The 18,378-nt window shown below is 48.2% G+C and overlaps 1 protein-coding gene across 1 annotated transcript in view; it reads right to left on the reverse strand.

The window, feature by feature from the left end:
• The window catches only part of LOC139269144 (podocin-like), a 95,532-nt gene that overhangs the window by 54,460 nt on the left and 22,694 nt on the right, over positions 1 to 18,378 (reverse strand). Inside the window, exon 4 of the mRNA XM_070888245.1 lies at positions 17,729 to 17,811. Within this exon, the coding sequence (XP_070744346.1) occupies positions 17,729 to 17,811 (83 nt within the window). The remainder of the gene's footprint in view (positions 1 to 17,728; positions 17,812 to 18,378) is intronic.

The following is an 18,378-nucleotide window of genomic DNA, read 5'->3' on the forward strand; positions in this document are numbered from 1 at the left end:
CGCTCTAACATAATAATCGAAAAATGCATAAGTATGACAAAGACCGGGTTAATAGATTGGAGAAAAACTGATTTTGATGGGCTGAGAATAAAACTTGGGAAAATAAAATGGACGACAATATCGGTAAAAAAATGACATAGAACACCAATGGGAAACACTTAAAATGGTGTTCAGCAGAGTCCAGGAAAAATATATTCCGCTAAAAACAAGAACAAGCTAAACACTAATGAGATGCCATGGATGAATAAAGCCATGAGGTAAAAATTGAGCATAAACAAAGAGGTATACATTATTAAGTACGTGGACAGCAAAGGAGAACAAAATATGGGAGAATACAAAGAGATTGGGAGAAAAGTCAAGAAAACAATTAGGAAGGCAAAGAGGAACCATGACATTAGTCAGAAACAGATGGTAGAAAGGTAAAAAGCAATAGTGGAAGGCCGAGTAAACAAAGGCAAGAAACAAAAAGGGCCAAACTGCATCATAATTCTAAAAGGACAAAGGGTGTTAAAAAAACAAGCCTGAAGGCTTTGTGTCTTAATGCAAGGAGTATCCGTAATAAGGTGGATGAATAGATGTTAACAGATATGATGTGATTGGGATTACAGAGACGTGGCTCCAGGATGATCAGGGCTGGGGACTCAACATCCATGGGTATTCAACATTCAGGAAGGATAGAATAAAAGCAAAAGGAGATGGGGCAGCATTGCTGGTTAAAGAGGAGATTAATGCAATAGTTAGGAAGGACATTAGCTTGGATGATGTGGAATCTATATGGGTAGAGCTGCAGAACACCAAAGGGCAAAAAACGTTAGTGGAAGTTGTGCACAGACCTCCAAACAGTAGTAGTGATGTTGGGGAGGGCATCAAACAGGAAATTAGGGGTGCATGCAATAAAGGTGCAGCAGTTATCATGGGTGACTTTAATATGCATATAGATTGGGCTAACCAAACTGGAAGCAATATGGTGGAGGAGGATTTCTTGGAGTGCATAAGGGATGGTTTTCTAGACCAATATGTCGAGGAACCAACTAGGGGGGAGGCCATCTTAGACTGGGTGTTGTGTAATGAGAGAGGATTAATTAGCAATCTCGTTGTACGAGGCCCCTTGGGAAAGTGTGACCATAATATGGTGGAATTCTACATTAGGATGGAGAATGAAACAGTTAATTCAGAGACCATGGTCCAGAACTTAAAGAAGGGTAACTTTGAAGGTATGAGGCGTGAATTGGCTAGGATAGATTGGCGAATGATACTTAAGGGGTTGACTGTGGATGGGCAATGGCAGACATTTAGAGACCGCATGGATGAACTACAACAATTGTACATCCGTGTCTGGCGTAAAAATAAAAAAAGAAAGGTGGCTCAACTGTAGCTATCAAGGGAAATCAGGCTAGTATTAAAGCCAAGGAAGTGGCATACAAATTGGCCAGAAATAGCAGTGAACCCGGGGACTGGGAGAAATTTAGAACTCAGCAGAGGAGGACAAAGGGTTTGATTAGGGCAGGGAAAATAGAGTACGAGAGGAAGCTTGCAGGGAACATTAAGATGGACTGCTAAAGTTTCTATAGATATGTAAAGGGAAAAAGGTTAGTAAAGACAAACGTAGGTCCTCTGCAGTCAGAATCAGGGGAAGTCATAACGGGGAACAAAGAAATGGCAGACCAATTGAACAAGTACTTTGGTTCGGTATTCACTAAGGAGGACACAAACAACCTTCCGGATATAAAAGGGGCCAGAGGGTCTGGTAAGAAGGAGGAACTGAGGGAAATCCTTATTAGTCGGGAAATTGTGTTGGGGAAATTGATGGGATTGAAGGCCAATGAATCCCCAGGGCCTGATGGACTGCATCCCAGAGTACTTAAGGAGGTGGCCTTGGAAATAGCGGATGCATTGACAGTCATTTTCTAACATTCCATAGACTCTGGATCAGTTCCTATGGAATGGAGGGTAGCCAATGTAACCCCACTTTTTAAAAAAGGGGGGAGAGAGAAAACAGGGAATTATCGACCGGTCAGCCTGACATCGGTAGTGGGTAAAATGATGGAATCAATTATTAAGGATGTCATAGCAGCGCATTTGGAAAGAGGTGACATGATAGGTCCAAGTCAGCATGGATTTGTGAAAGGGAAATCATGCTTGACAAATCTGGAATTTTTTGAAGATGTTTCCAGTAGCGTGGACAAGGGAGAACCAGTTGATGTGGTGTATTTGGACTTTCAGAAGGCTTTCGACAAGGTCCCACACAAGAGATTAATGTGCAAAGTTAAAGCACATGGGATTGGGGGTAGTGTGCTGATGTGGTTTGAGAACTGGTTGGCAGACAGGAAGCAAAGAGTAGGAGTAAATGGGTACTTTTCAGAATGGCAGGCAGTGACTAGTGGGGTACGGCAAGGTTCTTTGCTGGGGGCCCAGCTGTTTATATTGTACATTAATGATTTAGACGAGGGGATTAAATGTAGTATCTCCAAATTTGCGGATGACACTAAGTTGGGTGGCAGTGTGAGCTGCGAGGAGGATGCTATGAGGCTGCAGAGTAACTTGGATAGGTTAGGTGAGTGGGCAAATGCATGGCAGATGAAGTATAATGTGGATAAATGTGAGGTTATCCACTTTGGTGGTAAAAACAGAGAGACAGACTATTATCTGAATGGTGACAGATTAGGAAAAGGGGAGGTGCAATGAGACCTGGGTGTCATGGTACATCAGTCATTGAAGGTTGGCATGCAGGTACAGCAGGCGGTTAAGAAAGCAAATGCCATGTTGGCCTTCATAGCGCAGGGATTTGAGTACAGGGGCAGGGAGGTGTTGCTACAATTGTACAGGGCCTTGGTGGGGCCATACCTGGAGTATTGTGTAAAGTTTTGGTCTCCTAACCTGAAGAAGGACATTCTTGCTATTGAGGGAGTGCAGCGAAGGTTCACCAGACTGATTCCCAGGATGGCGGGACTGACATATCAAGAAAGACTGGATCAACTGAGCTTGTATTCACTGGAGTTCAGAATGAGAGGGGATCTCATAGAAACGTTTAAAATTCTGATGGGTTTAGACAGGTTCGATGTAGGAAGAATGTTCACAATGTTGGGGAAGTCCAGAACCAGGGGTCACAGTCTAAGGATAAGGGGTAAGCCATTTAGGACCGAGTTGAGGAGAAGCTTCTTTACCCAGAGAGTGGTGAACCTGTGGAATTCTCTACCACAGAAAGTTGTTGAGGCCAATTCACTAAATATATTCAAAAAGGAGTTAGATGTAGTCCTTACTACTAAGTGGATCAAGGGGTATGGCGAGAAAGCAGGAATGGGGTACTGAAGTTGCATGTTCAGCCATGAACTCATTGAATGGCGGTGCAGGCTCAAAGGGCCGAATGGCCTACTCCTGTACCTATTTTCTATGTTTCTATGGGCCCAAGTTTCCACATGATTTGCGCCTGATTTTTAGGAGCAACTGGTGGAGAACGGACTATCTTAGAAATCGCAATTCTCCACATTTTTTTTTCTGCAGTTCTAGTCAGGTAGAACAGTTCTACTTTGGAACAGAATTTTTTCTTCAAAAGGGGGCGTGTCCGGCCACTGACGCCTGATTTAAAAGTTTCCACAATGAAAACGTACTCCAAACTAACTTAGAATGGAGCAAGTGAAGATTTTTGTAGAACTGAAAAAACCTGTTCTACACATTAAAAATTCAGGCGCAGGTTACAAATTAGGCATAGGGAACGAGTGGGGAGGGGGGGCGGGGGGAAGGGAAGTCATTAAATTCTATAATAAATCCTTAATTATACTTATACAAATATTATACAAATAAACCCAACCTGAATAAACATTTATAAGCAAAGAAAAGATTAAATAAACCATCTTCCTACCTGTGTGAAAGTTCTCCAGGCAGGCCTGTAGGAAGCGGTTTGCCGTCGGGACCGAAGGCTGAACGGGCCGTGCCCGAGATTTCGGGCAGGGCCCGTCCCCAGCACCAGAGGTAGGTGGCGTTGGGTCGGGTCGGGGAGAGAGGTTCGGTTCGGGTCGACGGGGGAGGGAGGGAGAGAGGGAGGGGGAGGGAGAGAGGGAGGTCAGGTCGGGGAGGGAGGTCAGGTCGGGAAGAGGGAGGTCGGTCGGGGAGAGGGAGGTCAGGTCGGGGAGAGGGAGGTCAGGTCGGGGAGGGGGAGGTCAGGTCGGATCAAGTCCGGGGGCGAGAGTAGAGTCGGGTCGAGTCGGGTGGGAGTGGGAGCGGCAGCGGCAGATGCAGACGGGTCGAGTCGGCTCCGGTCGGCGGGGGGGGGGAATGGGGAGGAAAGCAGGAGCGGGAGTCGGCAGGAAGCAGGAGCTGGCCGTGGGAGGAGCCTTATTCACGCAGCCCCAGTGAGGCCATTCGGCCAGGGCTAGGGGCTGCGTGCTTCGGGCCCCTCCCACACAGTTTCGGGCGCATGTGCAGAGCTATCGGCACTGTTTTCGGCGCAGGGTCCTACAGCTCCTGCTGCGCCGCGCAGCGGGCCAGAGGACCTGCAGGGAGGTGGAGAATACGGAGGTTTTTTTTAGGCGCACTTTGTGGCGCGAAAAACGGGCGCCCAGCTCGGAGGGGCGCCCGTTTTTTATCGTATGGAAACTTGGGCCCAATGTTTCTATTAAATTATCAAGGAACATAAAACAAAATAGTAAAAAACTTTCAGTCATATAAGTAAAAAAAGGTCAGGATGGGAATCGGGCCACTCAGTGATAGACAGGATAATACAACAGGCAGCTATAGAGAAATTATTAAATAATTACTTTGCCTCAGTATTTACCAGCAAGACAGAACAGGTCATGACATTGAATGATAAGATTAGTAATGAGATAGATATCGGTATTTAAAATAAAGAGGAACTATATTAAATAAACTCATCAAATTCAAAGACGATAAAACCCATAATCCAGATGGATTACATCCATGCATTTTAAAAGAATCTAGGCAAGAGATAGCAGAGGCATTCTAATGTATGCACCTGTTAGAGTGCTCACAGGTTTGGAGAGCTGTTGTTAGGGGGCACTTGTAAATTTACAGTTTTCAGGTCCAAAACAAACACATAAAAAAAGCCACAAAAAAATATAAAACGGGCAGTGATAAGTGTTTGGAGTGTCCCCCAGATCGGGGGGCACTTGATTTAACTGTTTTATTTTTGTTTCCAACAAAAAGAGTGGAGAGCTGTTGTAAAATCTTCGCCAGGGTGATGTCTGCTCACCTTGGCGCCATGCTGGACCACATGATCCACCCCGACCAGTCCTACAGGGTCCCGGGCCGGACAATCCACGCTAACATCCATCTGGTCCGGGACCTCATCCATTACTCCCAGGAGGCTGGTCTGTCGGTCACCTTCCTATCCCTCGACCAAGAGAAGGCGTTCGACAGGGTGGATCACGATTATCTGTTCGGAACTCTGCGCGCTTTCGGGTTCGGGACGCATTTCGTCGCCCGGATCCAACTTTTGTACGCCGCCGCGGAGTGTCTGATTAAGGTTAACGGGTCCTTGACGGCGCCCCTTCGCTTTAGGAGAGGGGTGCGCGAGGAATGCCCCATATCCGGCCAGTTATATGCCATCTGCGTGGAGCCTTTCCTGCGCCTCCTGCGGACAAGGTTGACGGGACTGGCTCTGCAAGGGCCGGGCGTAGAGGTCGTCCTCTCGGCTTACGCCGATGACCTGCTCCTCACGGTAGAGGATCCCGTTGACCCGAGGAGAATGCGTGAGTGCCAGGAGATTTACTCGGCCGTATCCTCTGCCAGGATCAACTGGGAGAAATGTTCCGGACTCCTGGTGGGTCAGTGGCAGGTGAACTTCCTGCCGGAGAAGCTCAGGCCTTTTGCCTGGAGCACGACCCATCTCCTCTATCTGGGAGTCTACCTTAGCCCCGACGAGGGAGCCTGGCCGGCGAACTGGCAGGAGCTGGAGGCCAAGGTCACCGCTCGCCTAGGGCGCTGGACAGGACTGCTCCGAGTGCTGTCCTACAGGGGTCGAGCGCTAGTTCTAAACCAGCTGGTGGCCGCTATGCTGTGGTACCGGCTGGTCACTTTGACCCCTGCCCCTGCGTTTGTCGCCAAGATACGGAAGAAGCTGGTGAACTTCTGGAACAACAGGAAGCACTGGGTCTCTGCCGCGGTCTTGAGTCTCCCGCTGAGGGAGGGCGGTCAGGCGTTGCTGTGTGTCGGCACCCAGCTGGCGACTTTCCATCTTCAGACCCTGCAGAGGTACATTTACGTTGAGCCCCCTCCTAGGTGGTGTGCTCTGGCGACGTATTTCTTCCGCCAGCACACTGCCTTCCAGGAGCTGCCTGTCTTTTACAAGGAACTCATCAGGGTCTGGAGCAAAAAGTCACCACCAAGCGCAGCTCTCCACCGGCTGGAGTGGCGGCTGTCCTGCAGGAGCCGCTGCTCAGGAATCCGTACCTCCACGACCGAGGTTTTAGGTGGCGGTCGGACGAGAGGGCTGTGGCTGGCGAGGTGACCAGGGTCAGGGACCTGCTCGATGGCGGAGGAGCGGGCTGGATGGTGCCAGACATGCTGGCACGGCGCCTAAATTCGGCCGACGTCCGCCGCGCGGCCGATGCCATCGAGTCGCTAAAAACAGTTCTCGGCTCTGACTCCGTTAGGTGTGTCGAGGAGGCTCAAGCACGTGGGGAGACCCCGTCCGAACTGACCCCCGTCCGGACGGAATTCCTCATCGGCGCCAAACCCCGGAACCTCCCTCGGGGGCCGGCGCCTCACAACTTGAGCCGCCTCGAGGAAATCCCCTCCGTGCCTTTCAGTTCTGCGTGGAGGTGTTTCCTGTACGGGCTGCTCCTGTACACTCTCAACCTTGCCATCCTCGTCTGCCATCCAGATACGCCATGGCGTACCATCTTGCCGTCCGGAGGAGGCGGGGGCCCCCGATGGAGTGCACTCTACGTTGGAGTCCTCCTACTATTTATCGGGGACTTGGCCTGGAGGGTGGTGCACGGAGCAGTGCCGTGCAACAAATTTTTAAGCAGGTTCACAGGCTCCCAGGCCGCCTGCAATTTCTGCGGTCTGGAGGAGTCCGTGTTCCATGTTTTTATGGAGTGTGCAAGGTTGCAGCCCCTGTTTCATTATTTAAAAGGGGCTGCTCCTCAATTTCTGGTTGCACTTCAGTCCCACACTCCTGATCTTTGGGCACACTGTGCGGAGGGGAGCGGGTAGGTCCGAGGGCCTCCTCGTAACACTGCTCCTGGGCATGGCCAAGGGTGCCATCAGCCGGTCCAGGCAGCGGGCGGTCGAGGGGGTTGTTCAGCCCGACTTCCTGCCTCTCTTCCGCGCGTACATCCGCGCCAGGGTGTCCTTGGAGATGGAGCACGCGGTGTCCACCGGTACGCTCGCGGCCTTCCGCGAGAGGTGGGCGCTGGAGGGACTGGAGTGCATCGTTACCCCGGCAATCAAATTTTTATTTGAATTTATATGTTTTAAAGTTTAATTTGCTTTAATTGCCGGATTTTTAGTGTCCCCCTCCCCTTTTATAGGGGGCACTTGTAAAATGTATGGTTTTAATGCCCCCAAAAAATCACAAAAAATCCCCAAAAAAACAAAAAAATGAAACAAAAAACATTTAAAAAAGAAGGGGCAGTTAAGTGTCTGGAGTGTCCCCCAGATCGGGGGGCACTTGATCTAATGTGTATTTTGTTCCCCCCAAAGAGTTGGAGAGCTGTTGTTGGGGGACACTTGTAAATTTACAGTTTTTAGGGCCCAAAAAAACCCACAAAAAAACCCACAAAAAAAATAAAAAGGACCGTGATAAGTGTTTGGTGTGTCCCCCAGATCAGGGGGCACTTCATTTAACTGTTTTATTTTTGTCTCCAACAAAAAGAGTGGAGAGCTGTTGTAAAATCTTCGCCAGGGTGATGTCTGCTCACCTTGGCGCGTGCTGGACCACATGATCCACTCCGACCAGTCCTACACGGTCCCGGGCCGGATAATCCACGATAACATCCATCTGGTCCGGGACCTGATCCATCATTCCCAGGAGGCTGGTCTGTCGGTCGCTTTCCTATCTCTAGACCAAGAGAAGGCGTTCGACAGGGTGGATCACGATTATCTGTTCGGAACTCTGTGCGCTTTCGGGTTCGGGACGCATTTCGTCGCCCGGATCCGACTTTTGTACGCCGCCGCAGAGTGTCTGATTAAGGTTAACGGGTCTTTGACGGCGCCCCTTCGCTTTGGGAGACGGGTGCGCCAGAGATGCCCCATGTCTGGCCAGTTATACGCCGTTTGCGTGGAGCCTTTCCTGCGCTTCCTGCGGACGAGATTGATGGGACTGGCTCTGCAAGGGCCGGGCGTGGAGGTCGTCCTCTCGACTTACTCCGATGACGTGCTCCTCACAGTAGAGGATCCCGTTGACCTGCGGAGGATGTGTGAGTGCCAGGAGATTTACTCGGCCGCATCCTCCGCCAGGATTAACTGGGAGAAATTTTCCGGACTCCTGGTGGGTCAGTGGCGGGTGGACTCCCTGCCGGAGGAGCTCAGGCCTTTTGCCTGGAGCACGACCCATCTCCTCTATCTGGGAGTCTACCTTAGCCCCGACGAGGAAGCCTGACCGGCGAACTGGCAAGAGCTGGAGGCCAAGGTCGCCGCTCGCCTAGGGCGCTGGACAGGACTGCTCCGAGTGCTGTCCTACAGGTGTCGAGCGCTAGTCATAAACCAGCTGGTGGCCGCTATGCTGTGGTACCGGCTGGTCATTTTGACCCCTCCCCCTGCGTTTGTCACCAAGATACAGAAGAAGCTGGTGGACTTCTTCTGGAACAACAGGAAGCACTGGGTCTCTGCCGCGGTCTTGAGTCTCCCGCTTAGGGAGGGCGGTCAGGCGTTGGTGTATGTCAGCATCCAGCTGGCGACTTTCCGTCTACAGACCCTGCAGAGATACCTTTACCTTGAGCCCCCTCCTAGGTGGCGTGCGCTGGCGACGTATTTCTTCCGCCAGCAGTACAGCCTCAATTACGACACGCAGCTCCTGTTTGTGAGCCTGGGGAGAGTCAGGACCACCGTGCAGGGGCTGCCTGTCTTTTACCAGGAACTCATCAGGGTCTGGAGCAAAAAGTCACCATCAACCGCAGCTCTCCACCATCTGGAGTGGCGGCTGTCCTGCAGGAGCCGCTGCTCAGGAATCCGTACCTCCACGACCGCGGTTTTAGGTGGCAGCCGGACGAGAGGGCTGTGGCTGGCGAGGTGACCAGGGTCAGAGACCTGCTCGATGGCGGAGGAGCGGGCTGGATGGCGCCAGACGTGCTCGCACGGCGCCTAAACTGGGCTGACGTCTGCTGCGCGGCCGATGCCATCGAGTCGCTAAAAACAGCATTGGGCCCTGACTCCGTTAGGTGCGTCGAGGAGGCTCAAGCACGTGGGGAGATCCCGTCCGAACTGACCCCCGTCCGGACAGAATTCCTCATTGGCGCCAAACCCTGAAACCTCCCTCGGGAGCCGGTGCCTCACAACTTGAGCCGCTTCGGGGAAATCCCCTCCGTGCCCTTCAGTTCTGCGTGGAGAGGATTCCTGTACGGGCTGCTCCTGCACACTCTCAACTTTGCCATCCTCGTCTGCCGTCTGGACACGCCTTGGCGCACCATCTTGCCATCTGGAGGAGGCGGGGTCCCCGATGGAGTGCTCTCTACACGGGAGTCCTCCCTCTACTTATTGGGGACTTGGCCTGGAGGGTGGTGCACGGGCAGTCCCATACAATAAGTTTTTAAGTGGGTTCATGGGCTCCCAGGCCACCTGCAATTTCTGCGGTCTGGAAAAGTCCGTGTTCCATGTTTTTACAGAATGTACGAGGTTGCAGCCCCTGTTCCACTATTTAAAGGGGCTGCTCCTGAAATTCTGGCTGCACTTCAGTCCCATGCTCCTGATCTTTGGGCACCCTGTGCGGAGGGGAGCGGGTAGGTCCAAAGGCCTCCTCGTAGGACTGCTCCTGGGCACGGCCAAGGGGGCCATCAGCCGGTCCAGGCAGCGGGCGATCGAGGGGGTTGTTCAGCCCGACTGCCTGCCTCTCTTCCGTGCTTACATCTGAGCCAGGGTGTCCTTAGAGATGGAGCACGCGGTGTTCACTGGTACGCTCGCGGCCTTCTGCGAGAGGTGGGCGCCGGAGGTACTGGAGTGCACCATCACCCCCGGCAACCAAATTTTAATTTGATTTTATATGTTTTAAAGTTTAATTTGTTTTTTATTGTCGGGTTCTAGTGTTTCCACCCACCCCCCCCAACCCTTTTATAGGGGGCACTTGTATATATTTGTGTTTTAGTGCACAAAAACCCCCCCCCCCAAAAAAAACAAAAAAACAAAAAAGGGCCTTGAAAAGTGTTGGCGTGTCCCCCAGATTAGGGGGCACTTGATTTAACTGTTTAATTTTGTTTCACAACTAAAATAGTTGTAGAGCTGTTGTTGCCCAAGCCCCAAAACCTCCCTCGGGAGCCGGCGCCTCACAACTTGAGCCTCCTCCGGGAAATCCCCTCCGTGCCTTTCAGTTCTGCGCGGAGGGGATTCCTGTACGGGCTGCTCTTATACACTCTCCATGTTGCCATCCTCGTCTGCCGTCCGGACACGCCATGGCGTACCATCTTACCGTCCAGAGGAGGCAGGTGTCCCCAATGGAGTGCTCTCTACACGGGAGTCCTCCCTCTATTTATTGGGGACTAGGCCTGGAGGGTGGTGCACGGAGCAGTCCTGTGCAATAAGTTTTTAAAGTTGGTTCACGGGCTCCAGGCCGCTGTAATTTCTGCGGTCCAGAAGAGTCCGTGTTCTATGTAAATGTTGAATGTGCGAGGTTGCAGTCCCTCTTCCAATATTTGAAGGGGCTGCGCCTCAAATTCTGGTTGCACTTCAGTCCCACGCTCCTGATCTTTGGGCACCCTGTGCGGAGGGGAGCGGGCAGGTCGGAAGGCCTCCTCGTAGGACTGCTCCTGGGCATGGCCAAAGGGGCCATCAGCCGGTCCAGGCAGCGGGCGGTTGAGGGGGTCGTTCAGCCTGACTGCCTGCTCTCTTCCGTGGTTACATCCGAGCCAGGGTGTCTCTCAAGATGGAGCACGCGGTGTCCACCGGTATGCTCGCGGCCTTCCGCGAGAGATGTGCGCCAGAGGGACTGGAGTGCATCACCCCCGGCAACCAAATTTTAATTTGAACCACGATATCTAAAGTTTAATTTGTCTAAGTTTGTCGGTTTTAGTGTTCCCTTCCCCTTTTAGCTTGGGGGCACTTGTATAATGTGTTTTTGGTGCCCTCAGGAAAAAAAATACACAAAAAAACCAAGGGGGCACTTGATTGAAAGTTTTTGGAGTGTGACCCCCCCTTTAACCAGGGGGCACTTGTTTACAGATACAACAAAAATAGTTGTAGAGCTGTTGCATTGTGAGTGGCTTAGTCAGTCACGTGATGTTCACAAGTCTCAATAAAACCGCAGTCATTTAGAGCTAGGTCATCCACGATGAGCTATGCAGTTGCTAGCCTAGTGGATAAACTGGTAATGTTTAGTGGGTTTGTTAAACCCTTTGATAATAAACCAACTAGTTCTTAATAGCAATGTGTTGCTTTGAATTGTTAAACAAAGAACCCACGAAGGAAATACATTACAGGCATTACAATACATATTTAATAATTTGTTAGAAAAAGGAGTGTTGCTTGAGGACTGGTGGATAGCTAACGTAATACCTATATTTAAGAATGGAGATAGAACATTTCCAGAGAACTATAGACCAGTCAGCTTAACATCAGTGATTGGGAAAATAATGGAATCCTTATTAAAGGAGAAAATAGAAGAACATCTAGAAACCAAAAATATAATAATGAATAGTCAGCTTGGATTTCAAAAGGGAATGTCTTTCGACCAACCTCATTGAATTTTTGAAGAGGTAAAAAAGAGTAGACCAGGGTAATGCAGTAGATATAATTCATCTAGATTTTCAAAAGGCCTTTGATAAGGTACCACATAATAAACTAATGAAATAGGTCAGAGAATGTAGAATCAGGGGACAAGTAGCAGAATCGATAGCTAGCTGGCTTCAAGACAGAATGCAGAGAGTAGGAGTAAAGGGCAGCTACTCAGAGTGGGAGACGGTGTCCCACAAGGATCAGTGCTGGGAACACTGCTGTTCACAATTTATATTAATGATTTAAACTTTGGAATCAAAAATACAATTTCTAAATTTGTGGATGACACCAAATTGGGGGGATAGTCAATACTGAGGAGGACTGCAACAAATTACAGGAGGACATTAATAAACTTGCAGAATGGGCATATAATTGGCAAATGAAGTTCAACACAGATAAATATGAGGTATTACATTTTGGGAGGAAGAATAGGGAGGTCACATATTACTTGGAGGGTGAGAGTCTAGGTGGGGTAGAGGAGCAAAGGGATCTCGGAGTACAAATACACAAATCACTAAAAGTAGTGGCACAGGTTAACAAGGCCATTTAAAAAAAAGCAAACCAAGCACTAAGGTTTATTTCTAGAGGGATAGAATTGAAAAGTAGTGAAGTTATGCTAAACTTGTATTGAACCTTGGTTAGACCACACTTGGAGTATTGCATACAATTCTGGTCACCACATTATAAAAAAGATAGAGGTACTGAAGAGGTTGCAGAAAGGATTTACAAGGATGATACCAGAAATGCAAGGAAAGGATGCACAGGCTAGGTCTCTTTTCTCTTGAAAAGAGAAGGCCGAGGAGTGACCTAATAGAGATCTTTAAAATTCTGGAAGGTTTTGAGAGAGAGAGAGATAGAGATAGAGATAGAGATAGAGATAGATTCCACTTGTGGAAAAGAGCAAAACTAGAGGCCATCATTATAAGATAGTCATCAAGAAATCAAATTGGGTAAAGAAGTTTTGTCTGAATTCCCCAAGAGTGGTGAGAATGTGAAACTTGCTGCTACAGGGAGTAGTTGAAGTGAATAGTATAGATGCATTTAAGGGGCGGTTAGATAGCATCTGAGGGAGAAGGGAATAGAGGGTTACACTGATAGAGTTAGATGAGGAAAGACAGGAGCAGGATTGGGTGGAGCATAAACACTGGCATGGACTGGTTGGGCTGAATGACCTGTTTCTGTGCTGTAAATCCTATGCAATCCCACGTAAAGACTTCTGTATACTCCACTGTGAAGTCTAGTGCTTACTCGAAACGTGGTGTTGTGAACCAGAGGAGAAAGGGAGGTTGACTGCTTAACATTTGGTGCCATGAACTTGTCCAATGAATATGTGGGCCATGAGTATGAATTAATATCGATAGTGGATATAACTAGCTCCTAAGAATCACAATCTAGGGAATAGAATGGAATCAGACAAAATAGATGGTATCTCGACCAATTTGGGCACTTTGAAAATTTATGACTGGATTAAAAGTAAGCGGGGGAGGGGGGCGGGCCCTGACAGTTTTTACAAGTAAATTTTAAACGGGAGCTGGGAGGAGATTGAGCAGGCACTAGAGAATGTGTGTCTGCATAGACAGAAAGAGTTCCTGTTTCAGCAGAAACTAAATGAAAGGAGACAGAGAACATACCTATTGCAAGGGCTTTGTCTGGGTATAGGCATAGTGTGGTGAAAGCATGCTCAGACATAGGCTGAAAATAGAGCAGCTTAAAGATGAGTTTGATGCAGTCAGGGTCCATGCTGTTCAAGCGACTAATTCCTTTCTTGCTAGTCACGATGCTGTGGTGCAAATGCGTGATAAAAGAGAGTGGAATTGCAAGATAAAGTGCGTCGTTTAGAAGTTGAGCTGAGCAGACTAAAGTTAGAAAATGCACTGGAAAAGTGTGCCCTAAGGAACAAATATAGAACCTGGAGCAGAAACAGAAACAAAAAGTAATTGGCCTTGGGCTAATGTAAGAACAGTCTGAGGTGTTGCTCATTAACTCGGTGAAGGAAGCCATGGATGAGAAACTGATTCAGAAACAGTTAGAGATGAAAGGAATGGGAGAAGCTTGCTCAGAAGCACTTGATGTTTCTGTAGGATTGGGCTGTCTCAGAACTGATGAGATGTTCAATAAAAAGCTAAAAAGTGGGAGGTGTAAGCATGGTTTAAAGGGATACAGAATGGAATTTGGAATATTGAAAATATTGAGAAACAGTTACAGCAATTCCAAAGGGTGAACTGAGAAAAGGACTGGGACTCTCGACTAAATATATAGCATTTCCTTCACCTTTTACTCTGTGTTGTTAAACCCCTCCTAACTGGAAACCGCATCACAACTTGAGCAAGAAAGCAGCTCTACAGACGTTTGAAGGCAGAGGTCCAACAAAAAACCCACGACCTAAAGAACAGATGGTGGGTGGAGAAAATGCAGGAGATCCAGCAACTTGCCGACAGCCACGAGATGCGAGGATTCTTTAGCGCAATCAAGACCACCTACGGCCCAAGCACCCAAGGCCCTATCTCACTGCTGGTCAAGAACGGAGAGGTACATATCAAGGACAGAGGCGCAGTCAGTGCCAGCTGGAAGGAGCACTTCGAAGATCTCCTTAACCGAGACTCTGTCTTCGACATGAGTGTCCTCGACTCCATCCCGCAGCATGCCACCCACCACCATCTCAGCCTGGCATGAGGTAGAAAAGGTCATCTGACAACTGAAGAAATAACAAGGCCTCGGGAGCAGATGAAATCCCCGCCGAAGCACTAAACCATGGTGGAGAAGCACTATTGGTGTGAATTCATGATCTCATTTTTCTTAACGAAGGAGGAGAGCATGTCAGGGGATCTCAGATGCGGCAAGAAAGGCAACTAGTCCGATTGTGGTAATTACAGACGAGTTTCCCTGTGTCTACCACAGGAAAAGTCATCGCAAGAATTCTCCTCAATCGCCTTCTCCTTGTGGCTGAAGAGCTCCTCCCAGAGTCACAATGCAAATTCCGCCCACTAAGGGGCACAATGGACATGATCTTCACTGTGCAGCAAATCCAAGAGAAATGCAGGAACAGCACCAACCCCTGTACATGGCCTTCTTTGACCTCACAAAGGCCTTTGACACTCAACCGTGAGGGATTATGGAGTGTCCTCCTCAAATTCGGCAGACATCATCCTTCGCCTGCTTCATGATGACACGCAAGCCGTGATCCTGACCACCACAGACCCAATTCACGTTCGGACCGGGGTCAAGCAAGGCTGTGTCATCGCACCAACGCTCGTCTCGATCTTCCTTGCTCCATCTCACCCTCAGTAAGCTCCCCACTAGAGTAGTGCTAATTTACAGAACAAATGGGAAATTGTTCAACCTTCGACACCTCCAGGCCAGATCCAAGGTCGTCCCATCCTCTGTCATTGAATTACAATATGCATACAATGCTTGCGTCTGCACACACTCGGAGGCCAAACTCCAAGCCATCGGCAACACTTTCACCAAAGTGTACGAGAGCATGGGCCTTACACTAAACATCCATAAGACAAAGGTCCTCTATCAACCTGACCCCGCCACACAGCACTGCTCTCCAATGATGAAAATCCATGACGAGGCCTTGGACAACGTGGACCATTTTCCATATCTCAGGAGCCTACTGTCAACAGGGGCAGACATCGATGATGAGGTCCAACACCGCCTTCAGTGTGCCAGTACAGCCTTCGGTCGCCTGAGGAAGAGAGTGTTTGAAGACCAGGACCTCAAACCTGGCACCAAGCTCATGGTCGACAGAGCAGTCATGATACTTGCCCTCCTATATGGTTCAAAAACATGGACTATGTACCGCAGGCTCTTCAAAACACTGGAGAAGTACCATCAATGCTGCCTCCGCAAGATCCTGCAAATCCATTGGCAAGATAGGTGCACCAATGTCAGTGTTCTTACTCAGGCCAACAGCCCCAGCATCGAAGCATTGACCATGCTCGATCAGCTTCATTGGATGGTCCACATTGTCCGCATGCCCGACACGAGACTCCCAAAACAAGCGCTCTACTCGGAGCTTTGACATGTCAAGTGAGCCCCAGGTGGACAGAGGAAACGCTTCATGGACACCCTCAAAGCCTCCTTGAAAAGGTGAAGCATCCCCACTGACATGTGGGAATCCCTGGCCCAAGACCGCCCAATGTGGAGGAAAAGCATCCAGGAAGGAGCTGAAGACTGAGTGTCTTCGCCGAGAGTAAGCTGAAGCCAAGCGTAAACAGTGGACGGAATGCATGGCAACCCAGGCACCCGAACCTCCCGTTCCTTCAATCATCGTCTGTCCCACCTGAGACTGTAGTTCCCACATTGGACTCATCAGTCACCTGAGAACTCATTTTTAGTGTGGAAGCAAGTCATCCTCGACTACGAGGGACTGCCTAAGAAGAAGATATACCAGAGAAAAGTATTAAGAATTGTGCAGGAGGTTACAAGTTTGGGCAAGGACACAAGCTTTGAGCTTGAAATTTTAAATCAGTACAGAATGGGATTCAGTAGAAAACATCAGAATTTTAAAATGGGTTGAAGGGAAGAAAGGATAAATAGTTTTTGATGGAATAAAATAGAAAAGGGAAGATCATGGGGGATAAATTTGGCTGCTTGCCACCTCCCATTAACGCCTGCGGGGGGCGCTAACGGGGCGCTACTGATGACACCTAATGCAAAATGAAATGGTGAATGCAAATGAAAAATCCATATTCTTGTGTAAGAGTAAACTTTTGTTCACTTTATCAGGAGAATCTGATAAAATGCAATTTGTTTAATTGCACCAGTGTTCCAGTTTGCTTGGAGAACTACATGAACATAATTGGTCCAGAAATTCCTCTGGGGGTCTTCCAGCGGGCAATTGCCTCCTCTCTGGAGACTTTTTACGAAAGTACCTGGTGGTCTAGGAGGCACCTGGATTCCGGTGGGAAGGCCTTCTCTTCCTGTGCTGCGAAGTGTGCTCCCGTCCCACGCAGAAGATGCAATCAGGTAAGTATTTCACAGGTTCCCATTAATAACACCGAGACTCGCATAGCTACGAGTTCTCAGTGCTATTAATGGGAACAAAATCAAACACACAAAATAATAAAAAAATAACAAACAAACCACATATTTAAAATTAATTGAAATTAAAGTTATTATGTCTTATAAAAATAAAATATTTTCACGATTTGAAAAAAAAAAGTTTTTTTAATTATGGTTAAAAATAAACTTACTGCAGTGGGGAGGGTTTTTAACAATATGCATTTATAATTTAATTTTATCGTGTTTTTGTATGTTTTAAACCACTTGCGCCTGTAAAAGTAGGCTATGTGCCTGCTTTTTCAGGCGCAAGATTTTTGAGGACATTTGTTGGGCAAGATATGCGTAAATCCCACAATCTTGCCCAAGAAATGTCCTCGCTCCCGATATGTCTATGATTTGTCAAGCTCCAACTTGACAGATCGGTTTTCAGCGCATGCACATTGCACGCTGAAAACCGGCTTTTCCGATGCCTTCCCGGGTCCATAGAAAATTCTTACGGGCCCGGTACGTCGGAATTTCTATTCCATTAATATGTTAGATAAAAACAGAACTACTGCTTCATTTAACCTGTCCAACCAACTATTCGCTCACGTCGCTGTAAAAAAATCTCTCTCACATTTTCATGTAATAACCATGAATCCCTTCAGATATCAGGAAATTGTCGGTTTCCTTTTTGAAACCCCTTGAAGTTCCATGATCCACCTCCTGCACTGACAATTTGTTCCAGATATTGATAGCTTTTCAGCTAAAGAAATAGGTCGTTTGGCTACGTGCATTGCCTGGGGCTTGTGCTTTATTCATCGCATTTTTAACATCTCATTGTCTTTTGTAGACTTACTTCATGAAACGGGATCTCTAAGGTTTTGACACGTAGATCCACTTTGTGGTAAGTGTCCAGACACGGCAGGAAGAAGAAGAGACCTATAATGAGAACCAATGAAGGACCACTTATATAATAAAAATCTTACCCTCTTTCACTGATCTTTTGTATTAATGCAGCACTTTGATTGCTTTAAGAGAAACCCAAGTAATATTGCTAAGACATCTTAGAATAAATTTACTGATCCCACTCTCATAGTAGAGCATCACCTTCAAAGGAGCGGTGGATCGAAAATTCAGCTATAACATTGTAGCAACAAGTGTCCAACCTGCACTCCCTTCAAGTGCAATCACCTGCTGGGTGCATGGAATCAGTGAATTTACCCTTTTATCTAATGGATTGTCAGTCATTGAGAAACATTACAGCTTCCTTTACATTGGCCCTCCCTCAGTTCGCTGAATTCTGGAGGGCTCTTCCCTAAAATAAGAGGGCCTTGTTGATTGTCTCATGGTATTAGTCTTTGCTAAATCCTACTAAAACTGAATCCATTTAAAATAATATCACTCCCACTTATCTATGCCTATCCAAAATCTAAATGTCCACTCAAAGTCCAGAGATAAATTGATACTATCAAAATGCATCCTGGTGGACACCAAAAATTGGCAAGT

This window comes from Pristiophorus japonicus, chromosome 8, assembly GCF_044704955.1.
Source record: "Pristiophorus japonicus isolate sPriJap1 chromosome 8, sPriJap1.hap1, whole genome shotgun sequence".
Lineage (NCBI taxonomy): Eukaryota > Metazoa > Chordata > Chondrichthyes > Pristiophoridae > Pristiophorus > Pristiophorus japonicus.